The 17,652-nt window shown below is 42.3% G+C and overlaps 1 protein-coding gene across 1 annotated transcript in view; it reads left to right on the forward strand.

Moving 5' to 3' along the window:
* The window catches only part of plxnc1 (plexin C1), a 26,648-nt gene continuing 8,996 nt past the window's right edge, over positions 1-17,652 (forward strand). Inside the window, exons 1-21 of the mRNA XM_069700097.1 lie at positions 1-1,062; positions 2,089-2,211; positions 3,893-4,027; positions 4,113-4,213; positions 4,286-4,391; positions 4,469-4,634; positions 5,061-5,163; positions 5,432-5,507; positions 8,067-8,108; positions 8,233-8,366; positions 8,910-9,089; positions 10,260-10,365; positions 10,741-10,920; positions 11,006-11,173; positions 11,761-11,860; positions 12,000-12,101; positions 13,160-13,263; positions 13,384-13,425; positions 13,511-13,635; positions 15,710-15,908; positions 17,071-17,217. Coding sequence (XP_069556198.1) covers positions 67-1,062; positions 2,089-2,211; positions 3,893-4,027; positions 4,113-4,213; positions 4,286-4,391; positions 4,469-4,634; positions 5,061-5,163; positions 5,432-5,507; positions 8,067-8,108; positions 8,233-8,366; positions 8,910-9,089; positions 10,260-10,365; positions 10,741-10,920; positions 11,006-11,173; positions 11,761-11,860; positions 12,000-12,101; positions 13,160-13,263; positions 13,384-13,425; positions 13,511-13,635; positions 15,710-15,908; positions 17,071-17,217 — 3,435 coding nt within the window. The 5' untranslated portion in view covers positions 1-66. The remainder of the gene's footprint in view (positions 1,063-2,088; positions 2,212-3,892; positions 4,028-4,112; positions 4,214-4,285; positions 4,392-4,468; positions 4,635-5,060; positions 5,164-5,431; positions 5,508-8,066; positions 8,109-8,232; positions 8,367-8,909; positions 9,090-10,259; positions 10,366-10,740; positions 10,921-11,005; positions 11,174-11,760; positions 11,861-11,999; positions 12,102-13,159; positions 13,264-13,383; positions 13,426-13,510; positions 13,636-15,709; positions 15,909-17,070; positions 17,218-17,652) is intronic.

The raw sequence follows: 17,652 nt of genomic DNA on the forward strand, positions 1-17,652 counted from the left end.
AGAGTCCCATGCAGGACTTCAGTGTGTGAGGGGTCTCTCAGTTCGAGGTGCCACCGTTGCCACAAGATGATCCTGCTGCTCGGTCTGGTTTTTCTTCTCTGGGGAGAAGCGGGTTGGTGCCTGGAGGAGAACGGAGTCTTCACGTATGTTGGAGACATCCGTCACTTTGCAGTGGCCAACAACACGGTTTACATCGCTACAGAGGAGAAGCTGTACCAGCTGAGCCACAACCTGACTCTGGTCCACAGTCTGACCCAGAGAGGAGTCTTGAAGGTCAGGAAGCAGACTGAGGAGCAGTTTAACCGGGTTTCTGGGTGGAACGCAACTTTCAGCGTCAACGTATTGTTGCCATTTATTAAGAACAACACACTGATCACCTGCGGTGTGGTGAGTGTGAGCGACAACCACTGCGGCTACTGCGAGGTCCTGGACCTGGAGAACATCTCTCACCGTCTGCACAGCGAAGGCATCCAGGTGGGACCGCTGAAGCGCAGCAACACGTCCGTTGTCTTTTTGGTGGATGTGGAGAAGACTCCAACTCTGGCCGATACTTTCATTCTGACCGCGATGCAACAATACAACAAGAACAGTTGCCCCACTGAAATGAAGGCTATCAACCTTCAAAATACGGATCAAGACCAGATTGGAGGAACATTTTCTTTCACTGGTGCCGACTCCACACCTGTAATCGACAGTCAAGGCGACGTGGAGTTTGTGGACGGATTTCAGATCAGTTCGGTCATATATCTGCTCTCCAACGTGCCCTCGGGCGCTAAAAGCAACAGAGTCCGTCTCATTTGGCTTGAGGGTAAAACAAGCAAAAAACGGACCCTCGAGTCGGTGCGTGGTGCGATTCTCACCCTCCCTGAAGGCGGTGAAGGCAGCAGACTCTTAGCCTCCTCGGTCATCACGGGGCAGCAGCCGGTGCTTTGGAGCGGCGTGTTCAGTGTGGACGGAGGACGAACCAACACCGAGCTGGTGGTGTTTGACGTGACCCCTGATCTCACCTTAGACCCCGACAAGGATCCAGACTTCTACACTAAGGGCAAGTCCAACGTGAAGGTGGGTCGCCGTGTTACATATAAACTGTGTTTAGATCAATATTTCACTGCTGTGACACAATCCTCCACCTTTTTGTGGTGATGTTAGCTCTCAGATAAACTTGCTTTAGGACTGATAGGCTATCATGTCTGTGGTATATGATCAGAGATATTATAGCCTTACTACTGATAACAATATTCTGTATTTCTCATGGGAACAGTTATGTTTCAAATGCATAAGCACAGTAATAACAGACTAGATAAATAAAAATGCAGGGCCATTTATTCCAAATTAAAATTGAAAAGATAATGTTGAAAGACATGATTCACGTTTTTTCCAGCGAAATCAGTTCATAACTGCAAATATTTACACATTGTCAATCAAAACACTGAAAGTCAAAGTTACTGTTATATTTATATAGTTATTATTGCTACAGTGCCCTTGTAGTCTACTGCCTGCTTGTTTCAACCATCTACTGAGTACTAAATTCATGCAGTGCTGTTTCTTGCTTCATGAACTATTTGCTTCTATATAGATGCTTATTCATATTGACCTAATGCTGTCACGCCAAATTAGCTCTATTAACATAATCCAATGTAACATGTCAATTTCATTCATGTTTGTTTGAATTGTGTCAAATGAAAATCCAAAATCAAATAAAATCATATAGACTTTATTCACAGCAAGCTGGCTGGATGTTATGTTGTTTGAGGTGTTGAATTATAAAGAACGTGTTTTATGTAAACTAAACTAACTGATGTCTGCCCACTTAAACTATTTCTTGCTTCTCTTTTTTTTTTTTTTTTTTTTTTTTAGCTTACACCATTTTTTGCATGTACCAGCACTTCCCTGTTGCACCTCTCCTTTCAAGATGAAATGATAAACGGAAACAATGAACCTGACTCACTTCAATTCCTCTCAGTCACATATAGCAACAGCAGGTGTTTGGATGTTTCTGTATGAAGCCGACCCTCAATACCGTAAAGTTCTAATCTTCAGGTCTCTGTAAATACCAAACGTGATGATCGATGTGTTTCTGTCTCTCAGCCAAAGACCCTGAAACCAGAGGCAGTTCTCTTCAGGCAGAAGTACATGACCTCTGTGCTGGCAGTGAAGCAGAAGTCCTGGATGGTTTTCTTCATCGGGACGGGAGACGGGCAGCTCATCAAGGTCTGTATGAAAAGTGATGTGCTTTTACTACTGGAGAGAGGAAAAATAAAAGCAGCGGTGCTTCAATAATAGGAGTGATGTAATGTATCAACGGCTGTCTGGTTTGTGCTATTAATGAACTTTTATCTGCACATTAACACTAAAAGTCACAATGAAGTAGAAAAGTTAACAACTCAATGACAAAACGACAGTATTGTTGAGCGTTTATTTAATGAAACGGCTTCAAACCTTAGAGTGGAACCATGTTGTATTTTATTTTATGCATAATGCTGCTCTATATGATCCAGGTTTAAATACTGAGGGCACTGACTGATGGATTTTTCAGTACAAAAACTTCGATTTGGACCCGACATCTTGCAGTATTCTTGGTTTCTTGTTTATTTCTTTATTTCTTCTGCCCCTCCATCACATCATCCTTCCCACATCGTGTCCTTTTCATCTTCTTGATAAAACAGTGAATCTTCTGCAGACACTATTTGTACCTTCACATGATTAAGGAATTAAACAGAAGTCTGGGAGAATTCCACAGCAACACTCTGCTAGAAACAATCGTCTCTTTCATGCAGAGTGTATTTCTTACAGACAAGAATGGCTTTTCTACTGAAGCTGATATGGTACCCGGGATTCTCCTTTTCACCTCTCGTTGCATGAAATAGAAAAACAGAAATGAACAGAGAGAGTTTTGTCATGAGCACGATCTCTGAAATATTACTGTCCAACATCTGTTTGGTCCATCACATGCTGCTTCTCTTCATGAGATCACATCTGATGTGAAAATCACATGTTGGAAGAGGAAAGGTTCACTGTCAGTAGGATGGGTGTTTACAGGGTTGATAAGTAAAGCAGGTCGAAACTATTGAAACAAACTTGTACGAATAAGAGGCACCATTAGTCAGAGGGCCTCGGTGCAGGCAGTCGGAGATTAAGTGGAGTTACATGCTGGGAAATGTTGGTTAACATGCTTCTTCCTGCTTTTTGAGGGACAGGAAACGAGTCAAACACAGAGATGATTGGAAACCTCAAGCAGGCACATGTCCTCAATTGTATAGTAACCTGTATGTGGATGAAGACTGAGGAAGTGAGGTTGAGCTGTGTGGACAGGTGACTGGTCAGGTGACCCCAGAGGAGGGAAACTCGGGTGGAAAAGGTAAAGAGTTAAGAGAGAAGAGGCATCGCCGTGACATTTCTGCTCAACCGTTTACCCTGAACAGCACAAACACAGTTGCATCCAACCTGTGTTTTGGTAAATGATTAAGTGAGATAAAACACAAAACCATTTTCAACACAGTTTATTTTCATTTCTTCTGTGCAGGTTTGAGCTCTTTGTATGTCCAACATACATGTCAGCGGACAAAACAGCATCACCATTAAGACTTAAAGGCATCAATACATCAAAGTTTTCCTCAACAACCGTAATGGTGGTGGTCGTTAGTCGGACCGCAGCCTTTCCACGTTGTTCCGCTGCTATTAACAATTCACAAGCACATAAAAAACATGTTAATCCAAAATCTAACAAATGAACTATTTACACCTGATTAAAATCTGGTGTTTTAATATTGTCGCTGATTGTGATATTTTTCTGTTTTGATGAGCTGCCATTGCTTCTGATTTGAAAGAATTCATTCATTCAAACTCAACATTTCAATGTGTTAGAAACATAAAGCTTCATCTTTGTCGTCAGCTCACTGTGGACAGGAACTATCACGCCGCCTGTCCCAGGGTGCTCTACAGGGCCAATGACGACCGCCAAGTGTTTCCCAAAATACATCTGGATCCAGTGGATCATAAACATGTGTATGTGTTGTTTAGAAACCAGGTAGTTCAACTTTTATTATTCACTTATTATTGTCTTAATGTCACATGTAGCTCTGCTGTACTTAAGTGTTTGTGTTTTGTTCCAGATGAGGCGTGTTCCCGTGTCACAGTGCAGCACTTACACAAAGCTACAGGAGTGTTGGTCTGCACAGGATCCACACTGTGTCTGGTGCGACTCGGACCAAAGGTCAGAGAAACATCTGCAGCCGACATCTTCAAACTATTATAAACTTGCTTCTGACATATTTTTCTTTCCCAGATGCAAGTTTGAAGACGACTGCAGAGATTCTGACTGGCTGTCCATCCCTGATGTTTCCCAACAGAAAATGGTTTCCCACAAAGTTGTGAAGGACCAATCAGGACAGGTACAGGTTAAATACACAATAACTGTAGCCAGTTGTAACTGTCAGGTATTCATCACTCGTGTCTCTTCCTTTCTCAGATCACACTAAACATCCAGACACACCTGACTATGCGCCCGGAGGCACCATCTAACTTCGCCTGTCAGTTCTCTGCAACTTCCAGGGAGCTTTGTAGCCGCAATAACGCTCCTCCAAAGTTCCCACAATGCAACTGCATCCTCTCTGAGAGCACACTTCCTGCTGACGGTCAGTGACTTTAGATAAATATGATCATCCAGTTTATTAAACTCACATTTAAGGACCTTAAACTGTCATAGAATTACATACACTTGGTATTGGCAAAAATCAGCAAAATACAATATTATATAATTATGATAAAAAAATAACCAGTGCGAAAAATTTGCTTTCAAAACTGTTTTTTTGCTTGCATAATAAAGACACAAAAATACCTTCATAGTTAACTGGAAATAACTGCATAACCGGAAGTGTGTTCTTATCATCAATCTAAAAAAATAGCCTAGAGTGACTGAATAATGACAGAGCTAACAGATAAAACATTTTCAACCAGTTGACAAATCTATGTTGTCTCATAACACATGAAAACATACCGTGTATTTCCAAAATCACTAAGACTCTGACTTCAGCTGTTTTTTCTTTTTGTTTTCTTCACAGGTCTGTATTTTACAGTAAAGATCAGACTTGGGACGATACAGCTGTCAGAAAAACTGAAGCTCAGAAACTGCTCTGCCATCAGTGGACCACCAAGCTCTGTCTTGTGAGTTAATTAACATTTTCAAGAAATCAAATGTTTACTTTGGAAAATCTGTCTCAGAAATATCAGAGGATAGAGGTGAAAAAGCTTCACTGAAATGATCACGTCCCACTTATACAGAGAAAAGATTTCATCTTCACAAAAGCCTGAAAAGTTGCATGTTCCTGGTGTGGTCTCTGTGTTTTATGTTGTGTTTTCAGACATTATGATCCATATTAAGTTTTATTATGCTGCTGATCTCAATACAAAAATGTGATTGTTTTCTCTTCAGGTGTCAGCAGTGTATGGAGGCTGGGTGTGGATGGAGCACAGACGGCTGTTCTTGGGCCGGTCAAGGAGTCGTGAAGGTAACATTGAGTGTTTTTGTGTGTTTATCCAACACAGGCTTTTCCACACGTGTACTGTCCCACACTCCGTACATGTTCTACCTGTAAGACAGTTGTGAAAGGCACTAGTTTATTACCTGCCAAAACATCTGTTGTGTGAACAATCGGATGTATGTACAGTAATACATGTTAGCTGATTCGAGAATTGGTTGAAACATAAAATAAAATTCTTACAGACTCATCAATATTTATGACTTCAGCGAAATTTACTTTGTTTGGTTCTGTTATAAAATGGAAATTTCTTCTTCTGACGATCTGAATTTACATATTTGCTCAACATACCTCCGATGATGTCCAGACTAAAGCTACCTCACCCAGAACAAAGAAACCGGAGCTCCCTCCTGGAGCCAGACCTTGGAGTAGAGCTTACCAGCGAGTGTCTGGTGGGCAGGTCTTTGCCCGTGGGGCCCGGTTGTGGACCCACCCGAAAGGATAAGCATTGAGTGGGGTGCATTGCAAGCCGGTTGGCAGACCGGGCCGGGGGCCGATCACCGGCGGCAAAAACTAGTTCTACGGAAGTAGAACAACACCTCGCTAGCGTGGAAAGGGCCGGAGCTGGTGTGGGAGGTGAAGAGGGTACCAGCTAGATATAGTTGGGCTCACCTCCACACACAGCACTGGCTCTGGAACCAAGCTCCAGGAGACGGTCTGGACTTTGTTCTTTTCTGGAGTTGCCCAGGGTGAGAGGCGCCGGGCAGGTGTGGGGATACTCACAAGTCCCTGGCTGAGCCCTGTTGTGTTGGACTTTTCCCCGGAGAACGAAAGGGTCGCCTTCATGCGCCTGCAGGTTTCTACGGGGGAAGACTGACTGTTGTTTGTGCGTATGAACCAAACAGCAGTTCAGAGTATCTGGCTTCCTTGGAGTCAGTGGGGGGAGTCCTGGAAAGGGCACCGCCTGTGGATTCCATAGTTCTCCTATGGGACTTCAATGCTCATATGGTTAACGATGGAGTAACCTGGGGGGACGGATTGGGAGGAAAGGCCTGCCCGATCTAAACCCAAATGGTGTTTCATGGACTCCTGTGCTTGTCACGGTTTGGCCATAGAGAACACCATTTTTGAGCTTAAGGTTGTTCCTAAGTGTACCTGATACCAGAACACCTGAGGCCTGAGGTCACTGAACGACTTTGTAGTTGTATCATCTGATCTGCAGCTGTATGTCTTGGACATTTGGTTAAGAGAGAAGCGGAGATGTCAGCTGATCACTACCTGGTGGTGCCAGAAAGACCTGGCAAACCCAAACGACTATTGAAGGTGAACTGGGAACATCTGGCAGAGCACCTTGTCCGGGAGGTCTTCAACTCTCCCCCCCGGAGGAGCTTCTCACACATCATGGGGGAGGTTGGCGACATGGAAACCGGTTGGACCATGTTCAAAGTCTCCATTGTGGATGCGGGCGGTAGGAGTTGTGCTCGGAAGGTCGTTGGTGCCTGTTGCTGTGGCAACCCAATAACCTGGTGGTGGACACGGGTTGAGTGAAGCTGTCAAGCTGAAGAAGGAGGCCTTTTGAGTCTGGCTCGCTCAGGGGTTTCCTAAAGCAGTTGAGAGGTACCGGCGGGCCAGAAGGGCAAAAACTGTGGGAGGAGTTTGGGGAGGCCAAGAGAAGGACTTCTGGAACTTCTGGTAAACCATCCTACGCCTCAGGAAGGGAAAGCAGGGCTTACCCCAGGCTGTTCTCAGCGGAGGGAAAGAGCACTTTGAGGAAGTCCTGACCAGCATGTCCCCCAGGAAGGAGGCAGAGTCTGAAGACTTGGGGGGGTCTCAGTCGGAAGGAGAACGTCGGGCTCGCGGGTCTCGGGATTGCTTCTCTGCTGTTGGCAGATAATGTGGTCCTGTCGGCCTCATCAGACCGTGACCTTCAGCATACATGTAAGTGGTTTGCAGCTGAGTGGGAAGCGGTGGGGATGAGAGACAGGACTTCCAAATCTGAGGCCACGGTGCTCTGCCGGAAACCGGTGGATTGCTCCCTCCAGGTGGGGTCAAAGTTCCTGCCCCAAGTCAAGGAGTTTAAGTATCTCCAGGTCCTTTTCATGAGTGAGGGTAGGATGGAGCAGGGGATTGACAGGTGGATTGGGGCGGCAGCAGTAAAACGGGTGCTGCACCGGACCGTTTTGGTGACTGGAGGGATAAGACTCCCACCTGTCCTGGGAATGCCTCAGGATCCCCCAGGATGAGCCGGAAAATGTTGCCAGGGAGACAGAAGTCTGGGCTAACTTGGTCGACCTTCTGCCACCTTTGAAGAAGATGGATGGTTGGATATTTGCTCAGCCCAGTCTATTGGAACGTAGACTGGTTTTATTCAAGCCAAGAACAAAGTAAAAATGGGACAACATGGCTAGCTGCCATCATACGTTTACAAAAACTGCATTCCTGCAACAATATACCTCAAGTGTGCTGTTTTATACTGTGTCCAGTTCAGCTAACGTTGGTAACACCAGGTCCTGGATCAACTGTAATAGTACCTTTACAGTGTCTGTCATGTAAACCTGCTGAATTCATTTCCCCCTCTTCCTCCTGCAGGACAGTGTTTGCCAAAAGATTGAGTCTGGGAGGAACCTGTCAGTGAGTCTGACCCTAATTTCTCACACATGTTGTTCATCTTATTTTACATTCAGTAGAAGTTATAACTTAAGTAGAACTTAATGTATTAAAGCTGATTGTTTTTGTGTGTTTTTTTCCCTGTCAGAGGCCAGAGATCTCCTCCATCACTCCCAGTGCCGTGTCTTTCTACGGCAGAAACCATGCACTGTTGTTGGGTCGTAACCTCCAAAATGTGACCAGAGTGAGGATCCAGGCCGACATGGACTGTACTCCTAAAGAGTGAGTCACTTTACAGACAACCGAGATAATGCAGAGATGATAAATGACAAAGAGTTGTTATTATCTGCTGGCAATAATATTGACATATTGTACAATTTGCCATTCTGACAGTTCAGGCAATACTTATCAGTAACCATCCAGTCAATACTTCTATGTGCACTGCTTTTTACTAAAGCGTGAGGTTTTCATGCAAGTACTTCCACTAAAATGAAGCTCACAAATCTGGAATAAAATGTTGGGGTTACATCTTGTTTTACCAATTTAAGAAATATTCATTTTCACTGGAGCAACTGCTGATTTGTCAGCTGTCCTGTTTTTAGCTTTTTGTGGAAGCCTCAAACCTGATGAGGACGGCATTTTCCTTTTAATTAAAAATGGCACAACTTTTACTTCTCAGCCTCGCAGCTCAGACAAACTGCTTGGTATCAGAGTGCAAACTTGAAACTTTGTTGAGGAAGATTTTGCTGTTTTGTTATTGTTGTTATGATGTTGGTGAGTCTTGATCTTTTTCTGCCTGTGTTATTGTGTGTGTGCTCGGATCAGATCTCTTGTTTGGAACAACACCGGTGTGAATCTGACGTTCCACATCCCCAGTACAGATAATAAAGGTGTGGTCCAAGTATGTGCTCTCCTCCCAGATGGCAGTTGTCACGGAAACACTAAAATCACTTATCAGTCTTTACCGTCCTGCACCAACATTGCACCAAACCGCACCTGGATCAGGTATGTTTGGATTTACTGATACTTTAACTTTCCAACAAAACGCACAGAGCTTATGAATAACTGAATAACTGTAAACTGATGTTCAGGTGCAGCAGCTCCAGTGTTTCAGAAATAAAACTCTGATTTAGAGGACCTGACACCAAAACTTGTCATTTACCAAAGACCAAAGGCATCATTTATTGAACACCACACGCTACTATATCATACAAGTATGGATAAATTTAGCAACGTACTTAACAAGAACCTATCTTTATAGCCATGGCTTCCTTCTCAGTATTTTAAGTTTAGTTCTTTATTTACTTGATGCCAAGTGGAGGAACTGTGTGCTTTAGCACTCATCTAAGTAGATTTTTTTTGATGATATTTATTCTTGGAAACTCAGACCAGTTGCAGGTTGAGGGTCATCTGGTGGGGAAAAATAGCCACTTCCCCAAAACATTTTCTTTCAGCACTTCCCTTTTTAGTTGCAGCACCATCTCTGTTGTTGCATTTCAAAAAGCAGCACAGTTTTAAAAGACATGCTAGTTCACTTTAAAGTTTTATAACAAATAATATGCCTGAAGGTGCAGATAAAAGACTGATCATGACATAGGCTTTCTTTTTTGTTAACATTGTGGTGACTGGCTTACTGTGTGGTTTTCTAAAGCTCGTTACCAGACATTAAGTAGTTATCATTGCAAAAAGTGTTGCACCAAGTTAAAGGAGTCGCAGCAAATCAAAGAGGAAGTTTCATCAGTTTAGTGTCCTGCCATTGTGCATGAAGTCAACTTCTTTCCTAAGTCCATTAAGAAGTGACAACAGTTTCCAGCGTGGCGGTTTGTCACTCAGATTCACAAGTAAACACTTCAGGCTTTACACTGCGATCCAGTGCACTCGTGTTTATGCAGTCACAGCTCGTCTGTAGACTAAGGATGGTGAAGTTTGTTGGTCTTTCAGTCCATCAGACACTTTGGTTCAGAGCACAGTATCTCAACAGTTCAGTCATTATGAAATTTGTTAAGGATATTCATGATCCTCAGAGGTTGTCTCTCATATGAACATACCTCTGATATGAAATCCAGAAGTGACAGCCATCATGTTAAGGTGTCATTGTGGGAAAATCCTTTCTCTGGGGTCAAATCTGTGTTAAGTTTCCTCCTCTCTGATTGGTTGCTGCTCCGTGTCCTGCAGTGGGAAGAGGAAGACCAAAGTCATGGGGTCTCACCTGGAATTTGTGGAGAAGCTCAAACACAGTCACGCCAAACAGGAATTGACTCCCACAAACAGCAGCGATCAGGTGGGTCATTGTCCCATTAGATTATCGTTCATAAATGATGTCATGTTACATCATATCTTGCTGCATTGTCACATTATATGATAACATGTCAAATTCCAGTCTGTTTAAATATTTCATGTCACATCATCTCAGGTAATCTTGTATTTTATCATGCAAAATGACTTTAATTACATTGTAGTTGTCTGATGTGTCAACATGCATACACAAACCTACATTTTTTTTACATCAATCAATGTTTCATTGTTTTGTCTTTTCATTCTATATCTTGTTTAGTCGTGTCTTTATATGTCTTAGATCACCATGTCTCCATCATCATCTTGTCATAGCAGCCATACACAGATTCAATGATATATCCTGTTTTTAAATTCCCTCCAGAGTTTCACCTATGAAACACCTGCAGCTGAAACCACTCAGGATGTTTTTATCAGCACTGTGTCTTTGAAAGTAGCCAATCGAACCTTGACCTGCTCCACAAAAGTAACCTACTATCCAGAACCCGAGTTTACCAGCTTCACATCTACGAGGACAGGAAATGATGTCCGCATCACCATTCAGGTAATACATATATTTATTAATCACATTCACAAACATGTGACATCAGTTCATAAAGGGTCAGTATTTGTGTCTGTTATCTTTTCAGAAAAAGGCAGACAAACTGGAGATAACCACAGCAGAGTTGTTAGTGTGGGGCGTTCAAGATGGAAAAGAATACCGCTGCATCATGGAGGACAAAGAAACCAGTAACGAGACAGACTTTTTCAACTGTGAGATTCAAAGTCTACCGGACGCTTCATTTCAGGAGTTAAAGGTAAATCTCTCAGTCATGCCACATCAAACTAGATGATACTATATGGAGTTGAAATATTGTGATAATGGGCAATAATAGGTCAAATATTGTAATGTAGTTCCAAATATGTCTGAGGTTGTCTCCAAAGTAGAGTATGATGCAAAAGGTTTAGGCAGTTAGTACAGATAAGTACAGTAAACAAAAAGTCAAATATATTTGTGTGACCATGCTTTGCTTTTAAAACTACACCAGTTCTCCTGGGTACACTTAAAGTGTTTCTTGTGGAACCTGCCACAGTTCTTCCGTAGATTCAGGCTGTCTCAGCTGCTTCTGTCTCCTCATGTAATCCCACACTGACTCCATGAGGTTGATCTGTGGGAGCCAGACCAGCTGCTGCAGAACTTCTTGTTGTACAAATTAGTTCTTTATGACTCTGGCTGTGTGTTTGGGGTCATTGTCATGCTATAGGATGAATTTGGGATTGACCTCCCTGTTGGTACTAAGTAATGGGAAACAATTTGATCTAAAGCGCCTAAAACCTTTGCAGAGTAATGTATACTGGATCCCATGCAATAGCTACAAAAAGCTTTTGTTATTGTCTTTTAAAGATCAAATATGGAGACAAGACAGTAACACTGAAGCCTAAATCTTCGTCTCTGTTCCTTCTGATACTGCTCGTCCTTCTGCTGATACCCGGCATTATTTTTGGTAAGTACACAAAGTCAGGTTGAGTGATTTGAAGCCTGTTTTAGTTCACTGACAGCATCAAAAACCCAAACAGATGAAACTCTTCATCAAACATACCATTTCTCTTTTGTTTGTTTATCCTCTTGGTTTTGTCTTTCAGTGGTGCTAATCGTCTACCGGAGCAAGCAGAAGAAGCTCACTGCTAAGATGAACAGGTTTGTGGAAGACCTGGAGCTCGACATCAGGAACGACATCAGACAAGGTCAGTCAGAGTCTCCCAGTGCAGCAGCCTGTAACATAACAGTGAGATAAAAGGCCTTGTCAGTAAGGGTGGAAGATTTTAGATTGTTAGGTTTGTCATTTCTGCAGAACAGTAGCAGGGAGTTGTTTGGATTTAGGATGTTTCAGTGGATTCAAATACTGCCCAATTGACAATTACAAAATTACAAAGAAAAATCAAATACAATCTCTGCAGTCAAAAGACATAAAACAAACCTTTTCTCAAATATTTTTCTACACAAGAACTGTCATCTTTAGAGAGGTTCGACTGAGCCAGAAGTGGTCGTGCAACATTCCACTTTTGTGCTGCTTTTCTGTACTAACGCCACATGCAGTTATTCTATTGTTGTTGTATTGTGGTTAATGTAACATCTTGCAAGAGGATAACAGTTGAAAAATATAAATTTGCCAAAACCCATTTAAACAGATTTTTGCTTGATATGTGTTGTCCACAACAAAATATACAAATTCATTTTGAAAAATGAAATAGCAGCTATTAGTGATTTGCATTTTTTAACTTCAGTGCCATACACAAGTTTCCCACATTTTCTGTCTAGTACAGTCTGTTGAACATTAAAATGGCTCCTGGGTTCACTTACACCTATGTTCTCTGCAACATGTTACATTGTCCCCTATTGAACACTTCACTACCTTCAGTTCACTGGGGGTCACTCACACATGCAGTTCATTTTGGTGGTGTGAAATGTCCTGAACTTGTTCTTTCTTTAGATGTTAAACTTGTCACCCAAATGCATTAGACAGTAAAACAGAAAGATATTGCAAGTACAGATGCTCATGCATGACCTGACTTCAATCAAACAGTATTGGACCGCTAAAAATGGTAAATCATTCAGTGAGTTGCGGCATTAGTTTGCATTTAGTCAGACATTTTCACTTCTTCTTTTTCTATTCGTGATCTGCATAATAACTTCACAGGTTTGCTTTCCATCTGATGCTAAAGATAGATTTATACTCTGCTTTGTTCTTTGCACATGTAGTCTATAGTCCATATAAGCAGCTTGACTGAATTGTCCTCCACAGGTTTTGTGGATTTGCAGACAGAGAAAGCTGATCTCATGGAAAACTTTGGCACGATTCCTTTCCTGGACTACAGGCACTTTGCTTCCAGAGTGTTTTTCCCTGAGGTAAAGTGAAGCTGGAAAGAAAGCAAACATTCATATCTGAAGAACTCACACTGCAAATTCTGAAATGTCAAATATACACTGTCAGTGCCACATTAACACATTTTTCTTTTTGTTTTCTAGAGTGACTTTTTGAGTACATTGTGCATCAAAGACATCGGTCAGGTGAGCTTTGACGCCAGCTGTTTGTTGATGTTCGTACAGTTTCGTGACTGTCAGTGATGTGTTGTTGTATCCGACCTGCATTCAGGACTCCTCGAAGGTTCAGCTTGATGAGTGTTGCCAGGGTTTGTCCAGGCTGATCCAGGACCAGCTCTTCCTCACCTCCATGGTGCACGCTCTGGAGGAGCAGAAGAGCTTCACCATCAAAGACAAGTCAGTTTGTGATGTTGTACTGTACGTGTCTCTGACACAGCACATGATATAACAGATATACAGTGGTGTGAAAAAGTTCCTGATTTCCAATTTTTTTGCATGTCTGTCACACTTAAATGTTTCAGATCATCAAACAAATTTAAATATTAGTCAAAGATAACACAAGTAAACACAAAATGCAGTTTTTAAATGAAGGTTTTTATTATTAAGGGAGAAAAACAATCCAAACCCACATGGCCCTGTGGGAAAAAGTGTTTGTCCCCTCCTGTTAAAACAACTTAACTGTGGTTTATCACCTGAGTTCAATTTCTCCAGCCACACCCAGGCCTGATTACTGCCACACCTGTTCTCAATCAAGAAATCACTTCAATAGGACCTGCCTGACAAAGTGAAGTCGACCAAAAGATCCTCAAAACATAGACATCATGCCAAGATCCAAAGAAATTCAGGAACAAATGAGAAAGAAAGTAATTGAGATCTATCAGTCTGGAAAAGGTTATAAAGCCATTTCTAAAGCTTTGGGACTCCAGCGAACCACAGTGAGAACCATTATCCACAAATGGAGAAAACATGGAACAGTGGTGAACCTTCCCAGGAGCGGCCGGCCGACCAAAATCACCCCGAGAGAGCAGCGACGACTCATCCGAGAGGTCACAAAAGACCCCACGACAACATCCAAAGAACTGCAGGCCTCACTTGCCTCAGTTAAGGTCAGTGTTCATGACTCCACCATAAGAAAGAGACTGGGCAAAAATGGCTGCATGGCAGAGTTCCAAGACCAAAACCACCGCTGAGCAAAAAGAACATTAAGGCTCGTCTCATTTTTGCCAGAAAACATCTTGATGATCTCCAAGACTTTTGGGAAAATACTCTGTGGACTGACGAGACAGAAGTTCAACTTTTTGGAAAGTGTGTGTCCCGTTACATCTGGCGTAAAAGTAACACCGCATTTCAGAAGAAGAACATCATACCAACAGTAAAATATGGTGGTGGTAGTGTGATGGTCTGGGGCTGTTTTGCTGCTTCAGGACCTGGAAGACTTGCTGTGATAAATGGAACCATGAATTCTACCGTCTACCAAAACATCCTGAAGGAGAATGTCCGGCCATCTGTTCGTGACCTCAAGCTGAAGCCAACTTGGGTTCTGCAGCAGGACAATGATCCAAAACACACCAGCAAGTCCACCTCTGAATGGATGAAGAAAAACAAAATGAAGACTTTGGAGTGGCCTCGTCAAAGTGACCTGAATCCTATTGAGATGCTGCGGCATGACCTTAAAAAGGCGGTTGGTGCTGGAAAACCCTCCAATGTGGCTGAATTACAACAACTCTGTAAAGATGAGTCGGCCAAAGTTCCTCCACAGCTGGAAAAGACTCATTGCAAGTTATCGCAAACGCTTGATTGCAGTTGTTGCTGCTGAGGGTGGTCCAACCAGTTATTAGGTTTAGGGGGCAAACACTTTTTCACACAGGGCCATGTGGGTTTGGATTTTTTTTCTCCCTTAATAATAAAAACCTTCATTTAAAAACTGCATTTTGTGTTTACTTGTGTTATCTTTGACTAATATTAAAATTTGTTTGATGATCTGAAACATTTAAGTGTGACAGACATGCAAAAACAAATAAGAAATCAGGAAGGGGGCAAATACTTTTTCACACCACTGTATACTGTAAAGGGTTTGGTAACAATGCAGCTGTAATTGTAATTAATTTCATTGTGTTTTATTGTTACAGTTTCCTTTTCTGCTCTGCTCTTGTCATTCCATTGTTTTTTATTTGTATGTTTTTAAGTGTTTTTATTTCGTTTCCTCTTCACTTTTATTCTTGAGTCTTTTTATGAGTCCACTCCTCTTCTTGTTAACAACATCCAAATGTCGCCTCCGTTCTCCTTTTCACATGTTTTTGTCTGCCAAACTGTTTCATTTTCTTCCTGCTGTTTCCAATGATCAAATCCATTCAGTTATTCTTTTGTTGGATATTGTTCACTCTTCTTCTGCATTTATTCAGCTTAAACTCATGCACTGTACTGTATGTTGTTTTTACTTTCTTTTTGATAATACTCTGTTCTGTTCCAGGTGTACGTTGGCATCTCTCCTCACCGTAGCACTTCACAACAAGCTGTCGTACCTGACGGAGGTGATGGAGGTTCTGCTGAAGACCCTGATGCAGCAGAACAGCAACACTCAACCCAAACTGCTGCTGCGACGCACAGAGTCCACGGTGGAGAAGCTGCTGACCAACTGGATGTCCATCTGCCTCTACGGCTTCCTCCGGGTCTGTTGCCCTCAGTCACTTTAAATGTCTTTCCTGTTCCTGCAGTTTCACCAACAGAAGAAAACGTTCAGCCAGCTACTTGGCACAAATTTATTTTAATGAATTTTGACTTTTAATCTAGTGACCTCTTTAGGGCCAATTTTTTTATTTCTGAAACATTGGTTTGAATCTGGCTAAAACATTCCAGTCTTCATATTCTATTCAAATCTGATGTTCTCCAGGTGTTTTTTGTTGTTACTTTGATGGAGTTTTTTCTGGTTGTTAACATGCATTGGCATGTTTGCCTTGTAATCTCATTTAATTCATCTCAAAGCGTTGCTGTATTCAAGGTGGTTTTTTTCCCACCCACATTCCTTGTAGTCCCACCCTACTCGGCCTGTGATTGGCTGGCTATCTCTTGGTTAGGCTTTGGCTTGAAAAGGGAGATGGTTAAGCTTAGGGAATATAAACAGAGCCAATCAGCAGGCAGAGTAGGGGCACATCTTCAAGAAATATAGGTCAAAAATACATTACACACCTAAGTACAGGCACCCAGAGCTGTTATCATGACTGTAGACTTCTAGCCTTGTGTGTACGTTTCACTCACATTTGTGCTAAATGAAATGTTGAGGAAATTTGTATGTCGACATAAAATGGTGTGATGTGAACGGTAACATCTCAAAGATCGTAACATGATACAACAAAGATGTAGAAAGCAAACATTCAGACACAGACAATTTTTTTTTAGACACCCTAGCAGGCTGTTTGCAGTCATTTTAGAAAATGGAAGTCACGTCAACCATTTCATAAACCACATACTATTTTGTCTTTACCTCTTCTGCTCACATACCTCACGAGAGCCTCATTACAACAAACATCATCATGGTTACAAACCTCTGGATAGATATCTGCTATCAGAGGGTTATTATTAGTTCCCACTTCTGTATCTTGACTCAGCTTTGTTACAATGTGTACAACACATGCTGTATACACACCGATTCTTTCTCATGAATGTGATGGTGGTTTAGAAGTGAAGCCCTGTTTGTTACCGGCCGCTATAAACCAGAATAAACCATGTGCCAAGAAATGCTCCAGCTAAACTGTGATTGGGCGCTTCACAAAGGTACCACATCTTCTGTGCCTCATTTTACCAACTGAGTTCCTTTTGTCTGATTTTGTGTAGGAAAGTGTCGGCCAGCACCTGTTCCTGATGGTGAGCGCTCTTACGCAGCAGATCGGCAAAGGGCCGGTGGACTGTGTGACAGAGAAAGCTCTGTACACACTCAACGAGGACTGGCTGCTGTGGCAGGCTCCCGACTTCAGCTCCCTGGTACACACACACACACACACACACACACACACACACACACACACACACACACACACAGGTTCTTATACTTCGGAGAATTTGGAGCCAATTACTTGAGCCCAAACAAGACGTTTTTTCACATGTGGAGGTTGACTTGCCTCACGCATGATAAAACTACCACCCTGTGGATGCTACATTTGCTGTCAGCATGTCACAAGTTAAGTCTTAATACTTCCTAATTCTCAGTTCTGTTTTTGGTTTTTGTCTGTTCAGAGATCACAACTTGATGCTCTGGCTCACAACAAAATATATAGACAGAACATACTTTATAAAAATAAAAAAATTATGCTCTGATATGAAATTCCCAACATGTAGGTCTTGTGCTTTTTTCTGCTGTAAATCCATTGTATATATTAACACCGTTGGATGTCAGCGTTGGTCACGTTGAGAGTTTGG

This window comes from Brachyistius frenatus, unplaced genomic scaffold, assembly GCF_029030835.1.
Source record: "Brachyistius frenatus isolate BFR_SWC_R1_liver_20210118 unplaced genomic scaffold, ASM2903083v1 Contig_32, whole genome shotgun sequence".
NCBI lineage: Eukaryota > Metazoa > Chordata > Actinopteri > Embiotocidae > Brachyistius > Brachyistius frenatus.